This window comes from Atractosteus spatula, chromosome 21, assembly GCF_055471065.1.
Source record: "Atractosteus spatula isolate fAtrSpa1 chromosome 21, fAtrSpa1.hap1, whole genome shotgun sequence".
NCBI classification, from domain to species: Eukaryota; Metazoa; Chordata; class Actinopteri; order Semionotiformes; family Lepisosteidae; genus Atractosteus; species Atractosteus spatula.
This window is the reverse complement of record NC_142726.1, coordinates 13,433,044-13,456,100: the sequence shown is the minus strand read 5'-3', so window position 1 is coordinate 13,456,100 and position 23,057 is coordinate 13,433,044. Positions and strand designations below refer to the sequence as shown.

Below are 23,057 nucleotides of genomic sequence, written 5' to 3'. Positions count from 1 at the left end.
CACCTTCGGAAAAATGCCTTTAAAGATCATCGGTATCTATTTCACATCTTAGTGTGCCGAGACACCTTCGTAATGGACATTTCGTTAAAATCAGCAGAGGACAGATATGCCTTCAGGGGTGACTAAGTTTGTTCCTGTTGTCTCAAGGCATAGCAGGAAGGAGCAGCACAGCTGAATGAACTTCTTCCTAAAAGTCAAACAGGCTCCAAAGAGACAAGCATACCTGCTCATGCATTCATCTATTCATTTTCTAACCACGTTGTCCAATATAGGGTCTCGGGAGAGCTGGAGCCTATCCTGGCAGGCAATGGGGAAAAGGCAGGATCCACCCTGGATGGGACAACAGTCCATCCCAGGCCACACACTGACAGAAACACACACACTCACACCAGGGCCAATTTTACCAGAAGCCAATTAAGCTAACAGCATATCTTTGGACTATGGGAGAAAACAGGAGCACCCAGAGGAACCCCAAGGAAACAGAGGGAGAACATACAAACTCCCCACAGACAGCACCCCAGGACCCCAATACTAGGAGGCAGCAATGCTGACCACCGCATCACTGCGCCACCCCCTGCAGTTTTTAATAAATCTCAGATGAAAGGCAGAGTAGGGACCTTTGGCAAGGATCACTTTATAGATGGGACTAACCCTCATGTCAGGTCAAAATGCACAATGTTAACCGTGATATTAGACTTTCTCTTGTTCCGTGATGGAGACAAAAGTGGATACAGTAGAAAATGACTTTTTTCTTCAGCTGCAGCAGAGCACACATTCACCAATATTCTCTTGCTGCTAGAATTAATATTGGGAACACCCCCCCCCCCGAGGCACAGAGAGCAACAAGTTTCAGAGGAGCAAGAGTCTTGTGACCTTTGAGCCCCGGCTCTGATGAACCGCCCCCTTGAGATCAGGCTGATGGAGGAAAGCCATAAAGGGAATTCAGATCTTTCCGATTGACCTCATCCTGCGGCTCTCCATTTAAAGTGGTGCACTGACTTCTGGTGCACTTGTCTACCGACCTCTGCAGGTACAAAAGAGTCCCAGCTAATGGATAACAGCAGGAGGAAAGAGCCTGGGCATTGCTTTCAGGCTGAAAGGCAGGAGAAGGCAATGTGTTACATGAAAATGCAACTTGGCCTTTGTGAAAGATCTCCAGGCCAGTGGATGTGTTTTGGCGAAGCACTATGGAAGGGAGCTCTCTGGTGTTGACAGGTGGCGCCGTGCCCTTACAAACCACACCCTTCACCCCACCCCCCACCCGCCGAATCTGGACACGGGGCAGGAGGATGCCAGGGCAGTGCCCTCTGCTCCTGCCCCACTCTCAGGAAGATGTTTTTAATGGGCATGGATGTAAAGGTCTGTTGCTCTGGAGCCAAAGAACTCTGTCATTGTGAACATTTGCCAAGAAAAAGTTACAAAAACAGTTCGTTGTCGGCAACATTTGGCATTTCAGCATTTCGTAGAAAGAAAGGAAGAAAACTTTGGGTGTTTTCCAGGAAAATGCATTAATGTCTCCCTGAAGGTTTGCCTAAGTCCCTTTTAATTAAAACTCGATGCAGCGTCTGATTCTAATATTGCTCTCTCTTGGAATGTATAGAGTTTGTTATGACAGACTGGAGCATTCCAACATCTGGTTTTGCTTTCCTTTGTGAGGAATTGTTTGGCCAGTGTACCTGAGGTGCAGTGTGCTGTGTTCTTGTTTTTGATTTGATATCACAACACCAGCTGCTTTTGTTCCTATCCAGCTCAGGCGTGCTTTACTCATTATAAACTGCAAGCAAGCAAAAACCAAACTTCCCGAACCAATACTGGAGTTTTCCATTGAATGCACTAAAATGAGACAAATTAATTACTGGAAACTATTTACTGAACCAGCACAAAGTTTGAAGGGAACAACCGATTGGCACCTAAAGCAAACCAACGCCAGCAGGCACTCACAACAGGCAGTTATTTCAAAATGGAAACTCATAGGAGTGATCAATTTATAGAATTAAATTAAAAGTAAATAGGTAATAATTATTTCGATTACCCAGAATAATGGTGGGGCAGCATAAGGATTTGTGCTGTTGACTGTACATAGGACACAACTTGTATGAAGTAAGGGAATACCACCACCACCCCAAACTGCCTAATTATAACCTATAAACAAACTCCTTTAGCTTTAGTTTATTTACTAAGTAATCCAAGTGAAATACTAGGTTTGAGAGAAACAATGGCTTTCTGAATTTCTATAAAATGCAACAGTGGAAAAAAATCTTTGTTAAGGCATGCCCATGGGTTTGATCATTCCAAGCTCATGAAGACTTTATTCGCACCAAAATGGATCCATAGCGCCATCTACTGATCAACTGTTTTTATAACTGCCTGTCAGTAGTTCTTTTTTTTCTCTGCACTACTGGGGTTTTCTCTTTCAGAGTCTGTACTTTTCCTGCTAGGACCAGTAATTGATAAAACACATTATAATATGAACAGTTTATTTAGAAATTAACTTTCTTTAGAGGAAGCATCAATGCAGAGCAAAAAAGCCCACAGTGACCCACAGGATATAATGGTATTTGACATACTTTGCTAATGTACAGTTTTGAACCCTGGTTCACCTCTCTGATAGGAGTTTATACCTACAGACATAACACCACACACCCTGGTCCATGTGCTGTATCCAGTGGAACCGAAACACTTTGCATGATTTTACTTCTTAAAAAATGTGAAAAACATCCTGTTTAAATAAGGAAAACGTCACTTACTGTACAGTATGTTTTTTAAAGACAGACTCTGTCCTGGCAACCTCTGAAACATTGGCAAATGAAATATCAGTTATGTAGATGTTCTGCTCCATTTAATTTCCCAGGTTCAATCCCAGTTTCAAAACTTCTGCTGGCACCTTGCAGTGAGACTGTCGGAGCTGAAACTAACACAACCAAACAGGGGGAGGGGGGATTTGTCAAAATCTTCAGCAGTCACTTCCTTAGAGATCCCAGGTTTTATGTGCTGTTGAACTCCTGTAGAAAACTTAACCAGAAATGATCCAGCTTTGAAGTTTAGAGGGAAGAGGGAAATATTTCTTCCCAGTTTCCCGAGACTGAGTGTCGCCATACAATATATTCTCCACTGACCCTGAAAGAACAGAGAAAGATTTTTTAGGATTACGATATCAATACAGTCTGGCTATAATGCCCACATTTACTGTATGGTACTTTCGTTTTCTTGAATCACAATGCCCCATCCGGGAGAGCTGCAATGTCTTCAGAGCTACCTGTCTTCCCCCAGTTGATCAAATGCCCAAATAAAGCACATTTATTTGCATGAAGCTGCCAATGATATAAGCAGAGTATTTGAGACACTGAGAAGTTATATATTTGAAATATGCACCTTACAGGCAGACAATGGTTTCAGTCAGGACCTGTGGGAGCGGGCGTCATGTTTCTGAAGTGTTGTTTGCTCTCAGTTAAGATAATGTTTTGATGGACATGGATGTAAAAGGTGTGTTATGAGCCAATAATTTACAAAAATGCTTGGTCACCAACAAGATTTGCCTTCAAGCATTTTTATAGAAAGGAAAAAAGAAAGCATTTAGGCTTTTTTTTTAATGGAATAAAATCATCCACTGCTGTTGCCCTGCCTATTGTTTTGGTCAATGTGTGTGGTGTTTGATGTCTCAACAGGACCACTGTACTGTATTTGAAAATGTCAGGCTGAGCCACACTGTTCATGGCAATCAACAGGCTCTCTGATCTTCCAACACAAAGGAGCTCTTCCGAATGAGCTGTGTAACATGAACTGGAGGACAATACAAACTACATACATATGCTATATATTGTGCAGATCCTAAGATGAAGGAAATAGGCATACTTCATTTTCATTCACACCTTTCACTGTTCCCAATCAGAAACGTAACTAATCACACCGAAATGTAAGGCATCTAATCGCCGTCGGCTTCTGATACATGCTTTTTAAATAGCTACGGCAATTGCTACATGCTGTATACAGTACATATGGCACACTGAACGCAAACTCCGTGACACAGCTTACTAATTGTCCAACGTATTGAATAAAATACCACAATAAACATAAAAAGTAACCTAAAAAATGTTCGACAACGATTTGAACAAACCCCAGTAGCGCTGAGACTATCGAACTCTATCCTAGAGCTAGAGTGGTACTGAAACAAAGGGAAGATTGAAAATCAAGGGAAACGAATTAGCACTCAACACAGCACGACTTCACAGTTCCTGCAATCATGCTGAAAAGGTGAGCGATCGAAAATCACTGAATTAGTTTTAGACTCCCATCACGATAAGCCGCCTGTTGTTCCCAAATTTTTACTCCTTTATCTTCACGTTAGATCATTGAAGACAACCCAACACAAATAATTATGAGAAAGAAAACTTGCAGCCCCCTCCTTTAGTAATACATATATTGATATGCAGATATACAGTATGAGTAACTTCCTTAAAACGTAATTACATCTAGCAGCGTAGCAAAGAAAATATATTTCCTGTTTTCCTGCAGTAGAAATGTAAGCAGAGACCGAAGCTTTTCTGTTAGCTCTTGCTGTCTCACCACAGACTCTGCGTCTTTAGCTTCTCAAATTGGAGCTACCGTGACCAGCGTATGAAGGTAAGATGTCCAGCATCTTCTTAGCACAGGTGGTTTGAAACTACTGAAATTTAATTAGGCTTTTTTCCTAGAAAAAAAAGCTAGAAAAATGCTCATCATTTCACCCTCTCATCTACCGCCTGTTGAGACTGTATTACACATGATTTGAGCCATGTAATCAGTTGATATTATGAGATGTTTTAGTGCAGCAGACTGATTTTAGACAAAGGAGTGAGCAGAGGTATTTGCAAATCCCTAAGATATTCAATGGCCCTAAGGTTGGGGGATTTGTCTGCTGATTGGAAAATCCCTCATAGGTTTTCTTATTAGAAAAGATTTGTCTCTGTATGAGATTATTATTAACCTTTTATTGCACCATTATTTTTTGTATTTGATGTTTGACCATTCCCAGGATCAGTACAAATGTGCTTTAGACAAAATCTTATCAGATGTGCACAAATACATTTTTATGATTTATTTATTATTATTTTATTACACAAATAAATTAACCTTCTTGACTAAAATTTGACTCAAACTATTTCTGTTTTAATTAACTTAAAAGTAAGACCAATTTATAGTCAAAATTTAGCCAACTAGACTAAAATAAAAGCAGGTGACTAGAAAGAGACTATGACTAACAGGCACTTTAGTTGACTTGACTAAGACTATGACCAGTCAAAAACTGGTGACTAAATTAACACTGCATAATACTCATTACTAACAGGGGTTGAAGAAAAACAGATAAAACTGCCTCAGATTAGCTACATCATAAATTCTGGAAAGAGTTACAGGAACCAAATCAGAAGAGGACCAAAGTGAAAACTGTTAAGATGGCATGATTCAGGACAGGCAGATTGTTATTAGAAGATTTCTTCCAGCTAGAAACTACTACTGTACATAACATGATCAATTTTAACTTTCAGAAAGCTTTGCAAAATACCAGGTGAAAGACAAGTCCTGAAACATGAAACTGTAGAAATCCAAGGTAATGTGTGAAACTTTTTAAAGCAAAAGTAGAAAATAGATGGTACTGATAAAATGACCAGCTTACCTACTCTAGACTCTGGAAATAGCGAGCTTGTCACATTCACAGGTGATAAAACACCAGTATCAGAAATAATAAGGACATTGACAAAAAGCAGGACTAAATGGACACCTGGAAGACGAAATTTAAATTGAATAAATGAGAATGGAAACACATATATGAACTTTAAACAGAACCTGGGAGGTGCTGAGCTTGAAGAAACTTATCATAAGCCTTTCTATTGACTTACCCCTATCTTCAGTTACAACAGGACTGCCCAAAGCTGAGCCTGCTGGACAGGTCAACTCCACTTTTAATATGCTAAACCAGCTCAATCCAGGCTTAATTAGATCAATTTAACAATTTCTTCCTGTTTGGCTGAGGCTGCCTTAAATAGACCTCTGAAACCTGCAGGCACATCAGCCTGTTAGGATTGCACAGCCCTAGAATACACAGTGTAGTCTAGAAGGCAGTCAAATCAATGAAAGTCGTGTTGAAATGATGCTTCAGTTAGTAAGCTTTTGCTCAGCACCTATTAGCGACCCCAGGAGACAGAGGGGTCAAATGGCCCCGTGCTATTTGTAATTTCTTATGTTCTTTATGTGTGTTTGCTTGTATGTGTGTAGTAGGTGTTTAAGTACATGCAATGTGAAAATACCTATAGGAGCAGTTTTATCAGTATTTTCTCTCTGCCAGAGTTACTTGCAGTTACACTAGTGTTGCAGCCTGGAGCAGATGAAGTGTTTGAAGTTGTCCAGCTTGAAATCGCTAATAGATGACAGCAAACACCTTGTTCCTTCATCAATGCAGATTATCACTGTACAACATCAAAAAATACACAAGAGATATTTTTGATAAAAACATGCTCTTTGGTTATTTATATGAGTGGTACAGTGGTAGGCCAAACTGTGTACGTATGATTAGTTAGGAAATAACTTGCCAACCTAACTACACACTTGTATTGACAGTAAGCAGCACAGTTTAATTGAAAGAGTCAGTGTTAAACAACTTGAAACACAGAGTATGAGCTGTATGTCCTTTACAACATGACCTCGCTCACTGTATGACAGTTCGTTTCTTACTGGAACTGCAAGTTCAAAACACCAAGTTAGTCTCTGTTTGGAACCAGACACGATAAAGATCTCAGAATTTAATCAGAGGTCTGCTCTTCCAGAAGTCTAACAATTTGTTGACTTCCTCATCCCAGTAACATCAAGTTTTAACATCTCGTGGTCCTGCTACTGTATACAGTACACTCTGATGTTATATAATTACAAAACACAAATGTTGACATCTGTGTACTGCGGACTATAAACATGAAATAAAAATAAACATATTCAATAAGGGAGAGTTCCATTTACAAAGTCTACGTTTGTAACTCTAACTTATTTGCTGTGAAATGTGTTTGTCTCTTCTGTTAAAAAGCAACACAGACCTTCGTACAGTAAGTGCTAGGGCTGTCTACATCAGAGGGACAGAAGTCTTCTATAAAGCTAAATCACACGATTGACAACTTTTATAACACAGGAAAAACTTGGAGGACAATATTACATCAGCTCATAGCTGTTTTAGTTTAGGGTATGTTCACTGTTTGTAATTTGAAGTTTGAATAAATAGTCATGTTTAAGGTAATCCATTTAAAGCAATTTAGATTTAAAGAACAAAATGTTAAACTACAGTATGTGAGCACATCTCTGCTGTTTTCTTTAATTTAAAGTAACCGGGCCGTTAGTTTGAAAACGATTAATGAGCACTAGGGAAGAGAAGGTATGGTTTATTGTGCCTATTTTTCAGCATCACAATCTCCTGAATTTGCTAATGACTCTCTTTTCGATAACACAAGCACATGCAAATGAAATTTTGTTCCAATGTTGAATAAAAGTCTTTCAATGGTTTATAGTTTTAAATACATTTATGAAATTTAAAAAAGCTTACTTGGGGAAAAAGTTTTAATTTGGTGTACAGTAAATGCTGTTTGTATGCTATTTTTATTTTGAACTTTTACAGCATATAATAGCAAAATCTATTGTAATGACATAATTTCTGCATTAAAATGGCATACTGTTTAGCTTTTCTTAGTCACCGAAGTTTGGCAACACAGGCTTGCTGATTTTACTAAAAACCATTTCAGGCTTGATAAAGTAAAATAGTGGCATTTATTGACATGACTTAAATTCCACTGCAGCTGGTTTCAGGTTTAAATGAAGTGAAAACTAATGAACGTGCATGCTAATCTAAAGCAGAGCAGACAAAATGAGAGACAGTAACTTCTGTTTTGGGGATGTTCTGCTTTGATAATTCATATTCAAAAGATCAGGTTTATTGAAGTCAGAAATAAATGTCAAAAGGGGAATTTTTGAATATACCTGTAAGAAAATATGGCATGAATGGTTTAAGGACTTGCTGCAAATATGGGCATAATTTAAATAACTCACACAATACCCTTTTTCTGTGTGTGGACTGGTGAAAATATCATACTGCGCAGTTGACATTAGGATGCTTTATTTTCACATGTATTAATTAGTGTGAACAGCCTACAAATAACATAATAATAATAATAATAATAATAATAATAATAATAATAATAATAATAATAATAATTGCTTACACTTATATAGCGCTTTTCTGGACACTCCACTCAAAGCGCTTTACAGGTAATGGGGACTCCCTTCCACCACCACCAGTGTGCAGCCCCACCTGGATGATGCGACGGCAGCCATAGTGCGCCAGAACGCTCCCCACACATCAGCGATCAGTGGGGAGGAGAGCAGAGTAATGAAGCCAATTTATAGAGGGGGATTGTTAGGAGGCCATGATTGATAAAGGCCGATGGGGAAATTTGGCCAGGATGCCGGGGTACACCGCATCTGTTATGCAAGAATTTCTTACCTAGTCTCCTAAAGAGTTTCCTCCCTTCATCTATTGTAGTGCTATCATGCAATGTACAGTATGTATACAAACCTGTACCTTGACAGAAATAGAGAAGATAAGGCAATTTCCTAAGGTATCAATAAATAGACGTATAAAACCCTTCAAACGTTTTTGTAGGGCAAATGTCATATTGTATTTCAAATATAAAAAACTATTCAGGAAAATACGTTTATCAATTTAAAGTGGAATGATTTAAATGACGCGAGTATTGGTGGATAAAAAACTTTACTACATTACGATAATAACCAATTTATTACCTGATTCCTTTTTTGGAAGACCTCTATTATAGAAAAACTATGAGTGAAGATGAGACAAGATGCGCAGTAACCCTGCTCTCAGCAGTGCTCCTTACCTGGGAGGATTTAGAAATGTGATTGTCATGGAAGACAGCAATTTATGAAGGTGGCATTTCTGGTGTCGAAGAAAATTCTTCACTCAGGTTCGGTGTGGTTCAGCAGAGGATACAATCATACAGATATGAGAGCAGCCTCTGATGATGATGGCAAAGGTAATGGGTTTTATACAGCAGATTCAGAGTACATAGCTCCTTCTAGATTTCCAAATTAGGAGTTGTCTTTTCTCGACAAATACTTCTTTGTAATTGACCACTTTATTCTTAAGAAATTAAATTCACCCTTTATTTGGAAAGGAAGTATCTAAATAGAAAGTGCAAAAGTTAGCTAAACATTCTGTGGTTATAGCATTAGTATCAAAAGATCAGATAATGTGCCTGCAATTTATTCTTTCATGCTGTCGCTAAGTGAAAAAGGCATGTTAGCAAAGACAAATAGTTACTATCTTGTACACTTAAAAAAGGTAAATGCCAAAATTCTTCCTCACTGGAAAGAGTTGGAGAATATTTTTCATATGTTTCAAAAATAGCATATATGCTATTTTTATTTTCTTTGGCCTGATTTTGTGTCTGTGCATTGCTTAAGTAATCTTTTCACATAGTTTGAGCCCTTGTGAAATTACCACCACAAACATTTTATCAGCTCGACTTCTATTTTGCACAACTGGTTTGGGGTTTAACGATGTTTTCAAGAATTTCAAGTACTGAGCATTGCCATCGCTGTGATAAACGTGATAAGGGGACATTTTATTTATAGCTTTTTTTGCTGCTAAACAGAGGAAGTTACTGAAAAGGTGCAGAACAAGAAAACAAGCAGAATCAGCTGCAGTAGGCACAGTAAATGCTGAATTGGGAAAAAAAACAAGCACACATCCATTTTTTAAAATCTTCTTCCATTTCAGGAAAGAGCCATACATGAATAAGAGAAATCCTTTTTTCTACAGTTTTGGTGCTGTGGAAGATGAATATTGCAGATAAAAAGTCCCTTGCTATTTTGAATCAGAATTTACCATTTTTACCAAAATGCACTCATGTGGTACCTCTGACACTTCAACCTCTCACTGTAACTTGAAAGTGGCTATTTCATCAGAGCGTCAGGCCAAAAGGATAATGGAGTGAAGTTGAAGGACCTTTGCAGAGCAGAACATTACCATGAGGCAAGTGGGTGTGTACAGTATGCCCACATCTGATAAATGAAAATATCACACATGAGAAAAGATGCTCATTGTATGAGGAGTTGTGGGTAATTTTCAATCTACCACAATTTCCTGTTAATAAAGAGACTCTATTTTAAATGCTGCAAATGTCAAAAACAGTGCAGTGCATTCCCTGATGATGATAGAAATGAAATAACTTCTTGCAGAAATACCAGGATTTAAGAACAGAAAAAGGAAAGAAAAAGATTCCTTGTAACACTTTTGATCACATCTGGACTTATGAATAAAGAGCAATCACGACATAGAGAAAGTGACCAGTGCCTGAAATCTGTTGTGCTGTATTTTCAGTGGAGCCTGACTACATTGTAATAGACAACCAATATTTTTCCAAGGCTGTGTTTTTTGCCACAAGTAATAACTATTTACTATAATCATTATTTTGATTCTATTTTGTGAGAATGGAAGGTTGATTGAGGGCAGTGTACGTGTTTTTCATTTCATCAGATGTATTCATTTAAACTTGTGCATTCTTAAACATTAAAGAACACTATACACCATCAGCATCAGGTGGGAGGAGGAGGAGTGATGAATTTTTAGGACATCCCTGTACCTGCGCTTTTGCTTTTTAACAGTGATTAAAACATTCTTGAGTGAAGTACAGGCTGACCTCCATTTCCGCTATGATACTGTACTACTTTTAACTGAAGTATAACTGAAAGGTGCAGTTCACTAATGTATTAATTTAGATGTAGATTAATCTTTGCATGTCATGTATAATATACCTAGCGTAATACCAGTTACTATTTTATGCATGTGAATAGTTTATTTCTTCAAACCTAAAGATCTCTAAATATCCTTCCAGGTTGAGATTTTTTAAAAAAACATTTGGAGATCATCAGGTTGTATGTTACTCAGCAGATGTGAACAATCTAAGCACTCACACGAAGCTGTGACATTCATAGGACATTCACATTGCGATAACACAGCCTGTTTGAAAGGGGGTAAAACACACTGTTGCTCCTGCTGTCTGAGTTTGAGTCTTGTTCATGTGTTGTAGGATGGACACTCACTCCTTCACAGTGTGGTTGTTGCCTGCTCTCCTCCTGACCTCCTTCGCGAGTGGACACATGACCCAAATCTGTACCTGCAATGGTTTGTTTAAATAATTTGATGTCTTTCATCGATTGAAGAAGGACAGAGAAACCAGACCCAAACTTTTTTGTGGGCACTCAAACTAAAACGTACCTAAACCAAGTCAGAGCCTAGAGAGCAATTTTGTAGCTCCACACCTGTGCTGAACAATTACACACCTGTTCTGACTCTCAAAGGACAGTGTGCCAGAACAGCCACTGGTCCACAAAGCAAGTTTCCACAGCTAAGACCTTAAATCTGATTGTCTGTTTGAGTGTATTCCATCACATATACATGTATCACTTATACTGTAAGTGTCTGACTTGAAGTTTAGGTTCGCTTAATTGCTAAACTACCAAATAAACAAGACAGGAGCAATGACCACTTCTTGTTTGCAGTTTCTGTTATGTACTTATGGCTACATGGCATTATGCTTTCTATGTATTGTGGTGAATTCCTACACTAGCATCCTATACTACATAAAGCTAATTCAAGATTTGCCCTTGTTACAACAAATTAAAGCATCATTTTGTGTTTGGTCATATTGTGGTATGTAGGATATGCTTATAGAGTGAAATTAAAGTACAGCCTTTTGAAAGCTGTTGGTCATCTTACTACATCATGTGCACCTGCCTTAAAACTTAAAACTACTAAATTTTCTGTTGTCCATCCATCCATTTTCTAATGCTTTATCCACTTCAGGGATGCAGGAGAGCCAGAGCCTATAATGGCAAGTAAATTGTGCAAAGCAGGATATGCCCTGGATGGGAGACAAGTGTGTCACAGGTCAGACAAACATATACAGTACATGCACATACTCTCACCAGGGCCAATTATCCCAGAACCCATTGCTTTTGGACTGTGCGAGGAAACTGCGGGAGAAGCACCCAGGGAAAACCCACACAAACACAGGGAGAATATACTGTACAAACTCCATACAAACTCCCTAGGAATTCAACCTAGGGCTCCAGTGTTGCACGGCTGCAATGTTAATCACCGTGCCCCATGCTGCCCCATTTCCTGTTGTATCCAGGAAAGTGTAATATATATTTAACCTTATGTAAACATCAAAGATTCTTCAGTAAATGGTAAATCAGGATTCTAGATGTTATGGAAGTTTAAACATATTATCCATCCTCAGAAAAGAATGTGAGTCTCTATTCAAGCTCTGCTTCCTTTAAATTTCCTTTTCTTTCTCCTTCAAAAAGGAGAGAAAGTTCAAACTTGGGTTGGATTACAACCATGAGAAGGCCATTCAGTCTACCTTGCTCATTTGGTTGCTAGGAGATGAGTGACCAGAAGATCTCATGCAGCAACATGGCTGGACAGCTTGTTCCAGTCTGCAATATTCTTTATATCAGTGAGGAACCATAGAGGTCTCTTCTATTTTACTCCTGAGGGAAGGTGCCACTAATTGTAGTTACAAGAGCACTAGATTCTAAAAACATGGTAAATTTCAGTTTCTTTACGGGAATGTATAGTATAAGTAGGATAGGTAGGATTCATTGACAGTCCTTGTTTTTCAAGGAAAAGTAGCCACTTTAAAAGGTTACAAATCTGATGTGAAACTGGTCACTGGAGAGATGTGAACAGTCACATTTTTATTTTTGTACAGAGAGTATTGAAGATAATGGGGCAATACCAGAAAATCCAAATATTACTACAACGTGTTGTTGGATGGCTAAGCTGGATAAGTTGCTTGATTCACCTTCTTCCGATACTACTACGTAAGTTTGTTTTTAACTGTGTAATAGGAAATTGCACTTTAGACAAAAGTACAATGCTCTGTCAACAGTTTTGAAAATTAATGTTCATGGCATTGTTCTTTGTATGTCCAGAATAGCAGCTGAACCAATTACATACCATTCTGCAATTTTCCTATTCAATTAGAAATGTATTTAGATTAGTTATTATCCTGCAGCATTATTCTATCCTTAATATACACAAAAACACCAATGAAACAGTTTAGAACTTTCTTAACAGGCAGCTTCTTTGGTTTTACTTTGTAAGTAACACCCCATATCATGTATAGATACTATTTCTGTCCTTTTACAGATGGGTGAAACGTTTAGAAACCGTTCTGGAGACTACAACATTTCCTAACAATACACCTGATGACTATATGTCTATGAAAGCTGGAAAACTTGTGGCATATCTCCACAGAGTTCAAAGACAAACCTTCAAAGGCTTAAGCATATATGCAGATTGGAATACCGTAAGCTATTCACATTAATACACAGACAGAGGATTCCACATGAAGTGGAAATTTGTACTCTCTCTTTTTCTTGGTTCTGACTTCATATGCCTCAAGTCTTTTCATCTGGCCCTACATACCAATACATATATCTTCTCATTAGCTTGTTGCTCTGTCTTGCAATTTTCTGCATTTTATTCCTTTTTGGCCTTCTACCTTTCTTCCTCCCTCATTCTCCTTCCCCATTGTCCATCTTCTTTCCTCCTTGTGCTTTGTGAGCCACATGGAAAGTTCGGTAGAAAAACTAGATTTGAAAGTGTGTTGAAGCCTTGCATTAATGTACGCATTCACTCAGTGACAGGGCTCCAAGCTTTATATACAGTATGTAACAATAGCAACATCATTGGTTTGTTCTTACTGGTCATCAGCTAAGAGAGATGGTCATTTTTAGCAGTCAGTATCAGTAACTCATAATACAGGCTCCTGGATACTCCTGTACAAGATCAGCTCCATCTCTCCAGCTGCTGTGAGGTTTTGAGTCTACAGTTACAGTCAGGGTCCTTCATGATTTAAGTGTGAATGCAGTTTTAAATGTTGACATTAATGAACAGCAAGCTTTGCTTATCCCTGAGCCCAGTGCTGTGCTTTGAAAATCAATGTGAGATTAAAACAATTTGGGTTACGCAGCCACTGAATGGAAAGATCTCTTTTTTTTTGCCTGTCTGTATCAAAGACGTCTACAAAAATGAGCGACATAAAAAACTGCAAAGCCCGGGTGGATCTGCCTCAAGAGATTTTAACAAATGATGAGCAGAGGACAATTGTTTTTTGCATGTACAAGGCAAACGTAAGTCACACATTTGCACAATCGTTACACGAGTACTGGGAATTTTCAGGTAAGTAGGTCATGGAATTACTAAGAATTTGCCAATGCTAGCTTCTCTTTTTCTGCTGATATCAGTAAAGAGACACACAAGAAGTATACAGATTGAATTTTGCACAATGAAGCATTCACCTAAAGCTGCAATACAGTAAAATACATAAAAGAAAAACAAACAAGAGCTTTTTGGTTGGCTCAACCAAGAAGCCATTGACCCTAGTGAAAGGGATGAGCTCTGTTTGTTGGCTGCAGCCTGGGTTATGTCATGAGCCAGCTGGTAATCCACAGGTAGCACCACTATAGCTGAGTGGCTTGATCAGCCAGGCTTTTCTCCCTGAGCAGCAGTGACTGCTGGGACCTTTGGGATGATCTGCAGGCTTATAGTGAGAGACTGACACTGTTGCAACATGGGTGTTACCCTTAATGTAATGTTCTACAGAGCGTGCAGCTACTGAATCTCTAGTGACTCTGAGAGGCAGGTGTGTTGAAGGAGTGACAGCACAACTCTTTATATAAATGGAATCAACACCCAATTAATCGATCAATTAACCAACTCCTCATTCCACCTGTGCAGTTGGGGAGTTGAGGACACTCAAAGGCAATTGGAAATAAAATGTATTTTAAATGAATGTGAATGTTGACACTTGAACTTTCCTAGAGGAATGCAACAGTAAGCCAAAAGACCTTGTTTCACTTTTTCTTTTTTCTGTTCTTAAAGGATGCAACTGTTAAATATTTTTTATTTCAGAACCGTCTAATCGGGGGTCGACAACTGTTTCTCAACTTGACTGTTGCAAGTTCTCTGTTGTGCAGGTGGAATGAGGAGTCGGTTAATTGATTGATTACTTGGATTTGGCCTTAGCCCTGATTGCAGGTTTAGCATTGCTACTGTGGACTAGGCTTATTCAATGATTTAATAAGGGGTTATAGACACTAAAATTAAGACTCATAGAAGCAGGATATATTTCAAGGCTTACAAGTAGGCTCATGTACAAATTATACTAATAATTAATAAACTGAGTAAGTTCTTTAGTACTGTAACTTTTCACATTGACATTTTTCTCAGATGTGTTGCATTACATATACATGTATGACCTTGCAGCACTACTTACTAGTCATGCCCTCTGCAGCCAGAGGGCGCTCCTACTCTGTCCTGTCCCTAGTTTCCTATGCTTTGCTGTCCTTCCGGTGTCTCTCTCTCTGGGGCTATATATTTCCGGGTTACTCATTCACCTTTGCGCTGCATTGACGTTCGGATGTCCTGAGACCCGCCTAGCATCCAGGTCGTCCCACGTCCACTGCCTGAGGGCATTGGTTTCTATTCGACTCCTGAACTGCTGAACTTTTTCCGCTCTCCTGCCTCTCCACGGTTCGTCCCTTCCGACATCCGTGACAACTAGCTGAAAAGAATGTACATGATCAGTCCAATCTGTCCCCAAAGAGGGCTTTCTGAGATTTACAACATATCTTAAGTTTGAGCAACTGATTATGTACAGTAGATTTTCTTTCCAGTTTGCAGCAAACATTCTTCATAACCAGGCAGTGGGAGTGAGTGTCAGTAACACAACTGTCTCTGGCCTGAAGAACCCTATCAATATCACCATTTTCCTTGAGGAAAGCCTCAAGGTAAGGACACCATTTTTCTCAATAAAAAAATGCTGGCCTTCTATTTATCAGGAAGTGTAAGTCGTCAGTATTGGCCGAGTGATAGTGGGGAGTTGGAATAACATTCCCTTGCAGAGACAGATTAATGAATCCTAGTATTTGTTATTGTTATTAATGATTTCCTTATAAAAACAGTATAAAAGGATGTTTGTTTTCCACTTTCAGGCGAATCAAATACCCAAATGTGTTTTCTTGGACTTCACTGCTACTGGTAGGTCAAGTATAAATTTCTCTAGTGTCCCCTGATGTTAAAAAAACTGAAAAGGCCCTTCAAATTTAGAGAGGCATCAAAAACACTATGAACAAATTTGTTATCATCAGACAATCCATTGGGACAGTCCAATTGAGGATACTCAAAGGCAACTTGAAATAAAATCTATTTTCAGTTCATGTGAGTACTGATACTTTTACTTTGCTAGAGCATTGCATATTGACTGCACTCAGATTAAACATCAGCCTTTGTGAAGTCTTGAAGTACTGTACCTCATTACGCTTTAGAAATGTTGCTATCTGTCTATGTGACAGAGGTAGCACATCTTTGTGTTGTTACAGACAGTGACGGTACAACTTGGTAAATCAGTCCAAGAACAAATATCTTCCCTTTCTGTTGCAGATAACCATTGGAAAGACTACAGATGCAAGACTGTAAGACATGAAGACTACATTAATTGCTCCTGCGATCATTTGACTTATTTTGCTGTATTACTGGTATGTAATGCTGCTAAAGAGAACCTTTCCATCGCTTTGGGTGCTCTATGCTCTATCAGCTATTGTGTAAAGCGCACAATTCAAACAGGTGAAGGTTCACGACAGAAATTGCACTGTTACTGTTCATGCCTCAGTGTTAAATGCATGAGGATCACCATATTTGTGACTATTAGAGTGCTTTCCATGCTCCTAATTTATTTAAACTTAGAGTGTGAATTGACATGACAGTAATTACAAAATAACTAATTCCTGCACAATTTATTTGGAACTGAAACATTACAAAGTTAACACACCAATCAAATATTCACACTGGCTGTGCCACTTTATAAGATCTTAAATCTATTATATACAATATAACATTGAAAAACCTTTCCATATTATAATAATGTCCATATTATTCTAAAAAATCAATATTAACAGCAAATTATTACTGATGTGTAAATTACAGAATATTAAGAGGAAACAGTTATTTTGAGTGCTCCTCCCCCCCACTGCTTAATTAACCTAAAGATGACATAGTAAATAAAATCTCCCTTATTTTATTTTTTCTGTACTCATACTCAATCCTCTAGTGCACACTTCTTGGAAAAAAATAAATAGTAACTTGTTTTCATAAAAGCAAATGATGATCTAAGTTATTTTACTGATATTTGTCTTGATTGATTTATTGTGTGATTGAATATATAACTGGTATGCTCTTATTAATATTCGGTTTTGATCTGGAAGTCTGCTGAAGTGAAATGTAAGTGTGCATATTCCCTTTCGCAGGTCTCTGCCTCTGTCTCGCAATATCATTTGAAAATCTTGACCATCATTTCAAAAGTGGGCTCTTGTATTTCCCTTGTGTTTCTGATTGTCACCATCATCTTGTATGTCGTGGGCAGGTAGGAGTCTTCAGTGACTTAATTCCTTTAGATGTGGAGTAGATAGGAAACAGTGTTTGTGGCTGAGCATTGCTGAGCTCATTGCTCAGTTGTCATCATGAATATATTCTGTATTTTTTTAAAAAAGCCACCTAGAAAATGTTGTTCTCAATTGGGCCAGATTTGGAATCCCCAAAACAACAGGAAAATGCCACCCCCGTTCTAACGCTGTGAAAGAATCACACCGTACACTTGCTTTCATAACACTTGTGGCGGATCAGCTTTTCTCTTTAAGTTTTATGACAAATAGTAGCAGTATTTCTGATATGTATGATCATCATCCAGTATGTTGTATTAAGATAATAGAAACTTGATTCCATGGCTGAGAACTGAACCTGGGTATCCTTGTTCCGAGTGAATTCCCGAAAAGGGGCCAACCCCAACCCAACGTTTTTTCAGTGTGGGATAATGAGGACCAGCCACCCCATGAACCCCGAGAACAAAACATCAACCTGTTTCAATGAGCCCCCTCTTTTCGACTGAAGTGCTGCACACCACCTAGCAAACAGTGATTACATTTCTTTAATGAGCAGAAAGGCTGGGTTTTGTTCCCACTTCATTGACGAGACACTTCTTTTCTGTAAACGTACAGTAAGTGCAAAGTGATTAAGCCTCCCTTGATCTCCAAAGAGAAAGATGGAGACATAACCCTGAAGAACACAACACTGCTCTCCTCTTTGCAGGAGAACAACTAATGACAACTCCCTCAAGATCCACATCAACCTGGCCACGGCTCTGATCCTGCTCAATGTGCACTTCCTGCCCGGCGAGGAGGTGGCGGCCTTGAGGAACGACAGCCTGTGTCGATATATGGCCATTCTGCTGCACTACTCTCTGCTCTGCACCTTCACCTGGATGGCCATAGAGGGCTTCCACCTCTACATCCTTCTGTGCAAAGTCTTCAACATTTACATAAAGAAATACATCCTCAAGCTCTGTCTTGTGGGTTGGGGTAGGCTTACATGTAACTTTATATTTTTTTCAAAAATAAAAAGGCACCATCCTTCAGATGAGACATAAAACTGAGGTCCTTACTCTCCGTGGTCATCCCAGGGCATTTCTCTGAAAGAGTAGGGGTGTAACCCCGGCGTCCTGCCTATATTTCCCCCTGGCCTTTACCAATCATGGCCTCCTAATAATCCCCATCTCTGAACTGGCTTTATGACTCTGTTCTCCTCCCCACTGAGAGCTGGTGTGTGGGGAGTGTACTGGCACACTCTGGCTCATCCAGGTGGAGCTACACATTAGAGGTGGTGGAGGGGAGTCCCCATTACCTGTTAAGTAAATAATGATAACATACAAGGAAATGGATCTGTGTCTAACATTCCCACAACCCCTTTCTTCAGTATGTTGAGTTTACACTGGACATTACAGAAAGTTCCTCTCATCTGTTCGATCGACAAAGTCTACCAGGTTAGTGAAACCAGGGCAGAGGCATTTGCAAGAGAAATAGGGCCCCCTGGTGGAATGATGCTGTAGCACTTAAACTTGAACTTTATTCAAGTACTAAATCATAAGTTTTAAAAGTCTTATTTATTAATTATTTAGTGATCCACCCTGGCAATATCCATTTTGGAACAGGTAAAGGTTTATTCCATGCTGAAAATAAGGACCCTGAAGAGCCCGAAGAAGGCTCCACAGCCGAAACCTTGTGCCACTTCTCTTGTCAGCATGGAATAAACTACCCGTTCATTTTCAGCCTACGCATGCTGACACAGCTTCCTACTTCAATATCTCTTTACAGCTATGTCTATCCTCCGAGTGAGGTGTCAGTTTTAGAATTCATAAAATGTTCTGATATTTTTTTAGTTCAACAAAACTGAATAGAAATATTTTTGTCACTAGGGACTTTTTCAGGTGGGAGAAATACTCAACTGTCCCTAACGGAAATTCTGTATTTTCCAAGAAAACTCACTGACCTGTTATAATTCAATAAAGAAGGCTCTAGTGTGTCCCTTCTTTTTGTAATGAAGCATATATTATTTCCATATCTTTCTCGGAAGTCTTAAGTAAGTTTTAGGAGGTTTACTTAGAATTCATCATATCATTAATAACTGTCATTAAATGATCACTTAAATGATTTACTTCTGATAAGTAAATATTTCTAGCATTTGTCTGATTCTTCTAGAACCTTGAATCATGCTTGTTTGCTTTAAAATCAACCTTGAACAGCAGTCCGACCAAATTTAATTAGTGCTTCCTGTGAACCTGTCTGTAGCCGAGCTCTGTGTGGTCTGTCTTCCCAGGATTCCCTGCTGTTGTAGTGATTCTGGTTGTCTGTGCAGATAAGGATGTTTACGGGCTGAGAGAAATCCCCACCAGTGAAGGCAATGGGACCAGTGTTTTCATGTGAGACACCTTTGATATTATCCTGAGCTGTTTGGTGACAATGGGTTCAGTCCTGATGGTGCCCCTGCATAAAGAACCATTTTTCACGTTCTCCCTCAGTTCAGTGAGCCGTTTCCTTCTGTCTCCGAAAGACGTTAGCAGGGTTAGTGTCCCTAAATTGTCCATGCGTGTGTCATATGACATACTGTACGTGGGCTGTTTAACATTTAGTCTTCCTTTGAGCTCTATGCTTCCAGGATAGGATTCAGGTTTCTTTGACCCTCTCCAGGGATTCTAAAACCTCAGGAATACAGTATCCTGCCACTCCCAGTAGTACAGAGCATTGGGAACTCTCTCCCAGCTCTCTCCTGAAGGCACAGAACACTGATGCCTTGTCTTGCTGCTGTTTCTGCGCTAGAAACACCATCCGAGTTCTGAACCCGTTTTAATATTCGCACCATCGAAATCCCTTTCCTCTCTAGTCTTATCATCTAGCTGACGATGAAACCTACAGCTGTGTTTGCTTTGATACGCTGTAAATGGCTTTGCAAATGAAATGGATATGAGCTTTTTATAGTTGCTCATTTATACACCTTGCCTTAGACTGAGGGGTTCATATGAGGATTATGAGGCAAATTGCTACAAAACTGTTTTAGATTTTTCTTGGAAGAAAAAGCACTAAGAGCTACAGTAAATGAGAAAATGCAGTAAGGTTGCATGCTGACAGTAGAGCAACATGGACACACACAGAACTGCACTGGAATGAGGATATCCCATGTAACAAAATTATATCACTATTATGGGTCATATTGAATTACAGTAGGTATGCAAAAACATGTAACATAATAATTTTCTTATAAATGGAGCGCATTGTATTTAGTACTACTTATTCACTGTTTATGTAACCATCATAGTACCATTTTCTTTTCTTTTGTGTTGTTTTGTGCTCAATGCCTTCCAGGTGCTACATAAATAACATCACAGTTAACTACGTGGCAAGCCTTTGTCTCTTCGTCCTGGTGTTCCTCTTTAATCTCATCATGTTGAGTATCACAGTGTCGAAGATAATGTCCATGAGGTCAAGGAAGACCCCAGGGGAAAACCGCAAGGCCTTTAAAGACATATGCAGTATACTAGGTATCACCTGCCTGCTGGGGACCTCATGGGGCCTTGTCTTCTTATCATTTGGGCCCGTGAATCTGCCAGGCCTCTATCTTTTCAGCATCCTCAACTCCCTGCAAGGTAAGTACCCCCACAGCGCTGCAACACTGTGTCCCTTTCAGAGATCTGCTCACACCGCACTTGCAGATCATATAAACTCTACTCTGCTCTTGTCTGTTGACTGGTACTCGACCACCATGTCTAGTGTCCTTCCCCCTGTGACCTGTCAGTCTAGAGGTCACAGTCCTAAACACTCCTCCACGCTACTGCCTTGTCAGCTTTTAATCTGTTGCTTTCTTTTTTTTGTGCAGGGTTTTTCATATTTTTGTGGTACTTCACTTCAAAGCAAAGAGCTGCCACAAATACTACTAGCTCAGACACACACAGCACCAAGACCTGAAGACTTTTTCTGTGACCCTGAAGACTCTAGTCAATGTCATAATCCTCCTGTCACGTTCCTTTCCTAGACTGTCCTCAGTACCTACTGACTTCTCTCAGCTCCGACAGCTGCATAGCCAGAGAGTGGGATAAGCCTCAGCCTCTGTTTGAAATGGTGACTGTTTTCCACCAATCCAGAATTTTTTTTTCCCTCTGTGTTGACCATTGCTAGAAACATCTATTTCTATAAAAAAAAAACATATCTGACTGTTTTCTAGCTCTAACTGGAAAAATGAGAAGAGCTCAGAGAGTAGGTATAAAATGTGTTTGTGGCATGACTGTAAGAATTTGTGGTGTGTTTAAATAAAGCATTTGATGTTAAAAATCTGTCCTACTCCTGTCACGTACAATTACCCCCATTCTTACAAGATACCTGGGATCCTGGGATTGTGGGATCATGGGAAGGGCTGTGTATTCGTGTTTTATATTACAGCAAGTCATGGCATCTTTGTTCCTCATGTGAATTACAATGCCCATGAGCAAACTAAAACACTAATAATAATCAACCTGTTTAAAGTTTAGCCTGCATCACACTTTCATTCACATTGCATATTTTTAGAAGAAATTTTAGAAACTACAAATAACCATGGAATCAAGCAGCAAAATGTTTTTTGGGGAGGAATCAGGAAATCAGGCATCAGAAAACATGACTTATTTTATAGTGATGTACATATTTTGTAATTGTATGTTATTATTGTCATTTAAAATGCTGTGTGGTTGAATTTACTGCATTCAGTAGTATTTTATCGTACCTCCTACCTTCTTTTGATTAACAAAGGCACCCTGGTCTCACAAATACTCATGAGTCCATTCAGCTAAATTTCTCACTGGGCTTGTCCTTGTCCTATTTCTGTGCTGGTTTATCACTGTACCTGGAAGTATAAAACTGCTTTTCTTTATGAAATCTACTAGAACAGATAGAATAACTGCAATTCATGCTTGTTGAAACTACTCTTTTCAAAAAGCTTCCTGTCCTTATTCCACACTGTGCAGGAAAAAAATCACAAAGGGATGTGAATCCACTGGAGTTACGAAACAGCTATTTTGTTATTAATTATAGTCATTAAAGAGCTTTAATATATAAAGTTGAACCCATCAATAAACATGACTTTTTCTACTAAAAGTCTTGTTCTATACTCAAAATCTTCCCAATGTTATTTTCTATTTCAAATAGAAATAACTAAATAACTACAGTTGCTAAAGTACTTTGATATACAAAGTTAAACCTATGACCAAATATTAATTTCTGTACCAAAAGCTTAGCTCTATGCACAAATCCTTCCCATTATAAGTTTCTATTTTTATTCATAAATAAGCAAATGAAAATATATCATTGTATTCAAATAATCCTACACCCATGTGGAGATGTACCTGACCATTAAATATGTGAATTCATTCAGAACATTCAAATTAAATATTAGGCACACTGGTTATTTTCACAGCACAGAGTGCCATTATCTTTTGATCAGTCACACCAGGCTTTCAAGTGTTATTCGGAAAGGAGTGTGAATTCGGTATGTTGCAGTAAGTCAATGTTGTTTTTCTTCAATACAATGGCAGCCCCCA

The 23,057-nt window shown here is 38.9% G+C and overlaps 1 protein-coding gene across 2 annotated transcripts; it reads left to right on the top strand.

Moving 5' to 3' along the window:
- Positions 1 to 4,504: 4,504 nt before the first annotated feature.
- LOC148817230 (adhesion G protein-coupled receptor G1-like) lies at positions 4,505 to 21,819 on the top strand. 2 transcript variants are annotated; one of them, XM_088938692.1, is made up of 13 exons: positions 4,505 to 4,620; positions 11,121 to 11,215; positions 12,810 to 12,921; positions 13,250 to 13,409; positions 14,122 to 14,235; positions 15,781 to 15,894; positions 16,099 to 16,144; positions 16,547 to 16,641; positions 17,410 to 17,525; positions 18,248 to 18,516; positions 19,811 to 19,913; positions 20,854 to 21,134; positions 21,365 to 21,819. In XM_088938692.1, the coding sequence occupies exons 2-13, from the start codon at positions 11,122 to 11,124 to the stop codon at positions 21,451 to 21,453; spliced, it is 1,593 nt and encodes a 530-aa protein (XP_088794818.1). In that variant the 5' UTR covers positions 4,505 to 4,620; position 11,121; the 3' UTR covers positions 21,454 to 21,819. The 2 variants fall into 2 exon arrangements, with proteins under 2 accessions (XP_088794818.1, XP_088794819.1); XM_088938693.1 differs by lacking the exon at positions 4,505 to 4,620 and adding an exon at positions 5,521 to 5,584.
- Positions 21,820 to 23,057: the final 1,238 nt, after the last annotated feature.

Excerpts from the sequence above, each read along its gene's own strand:
- LOC148817230 (XM_088938692.1), top strand. The coding sequence starts at position 11,122 with ATGGACACTCACTCCTTCACAGTGTGGTTGTTGCCTGCTCTCCTCCTG. Across the intron at positions 15,895-16,098 it reads TCCTTGAGGAAAGCCTCAAG|GCGAATCAAATACCCAAATG; the intron begins GTAAGGACACCA and ends TTCCACTTTCAG. Across the intron at positions 18,517-19,810 it reads GCTCTGTCTTGTGGGTTGGG|GATTCCCTGCTGTTGTAGTG; the intron begins GTAGGCTTACAT and ends CTGTCTTCCCAG.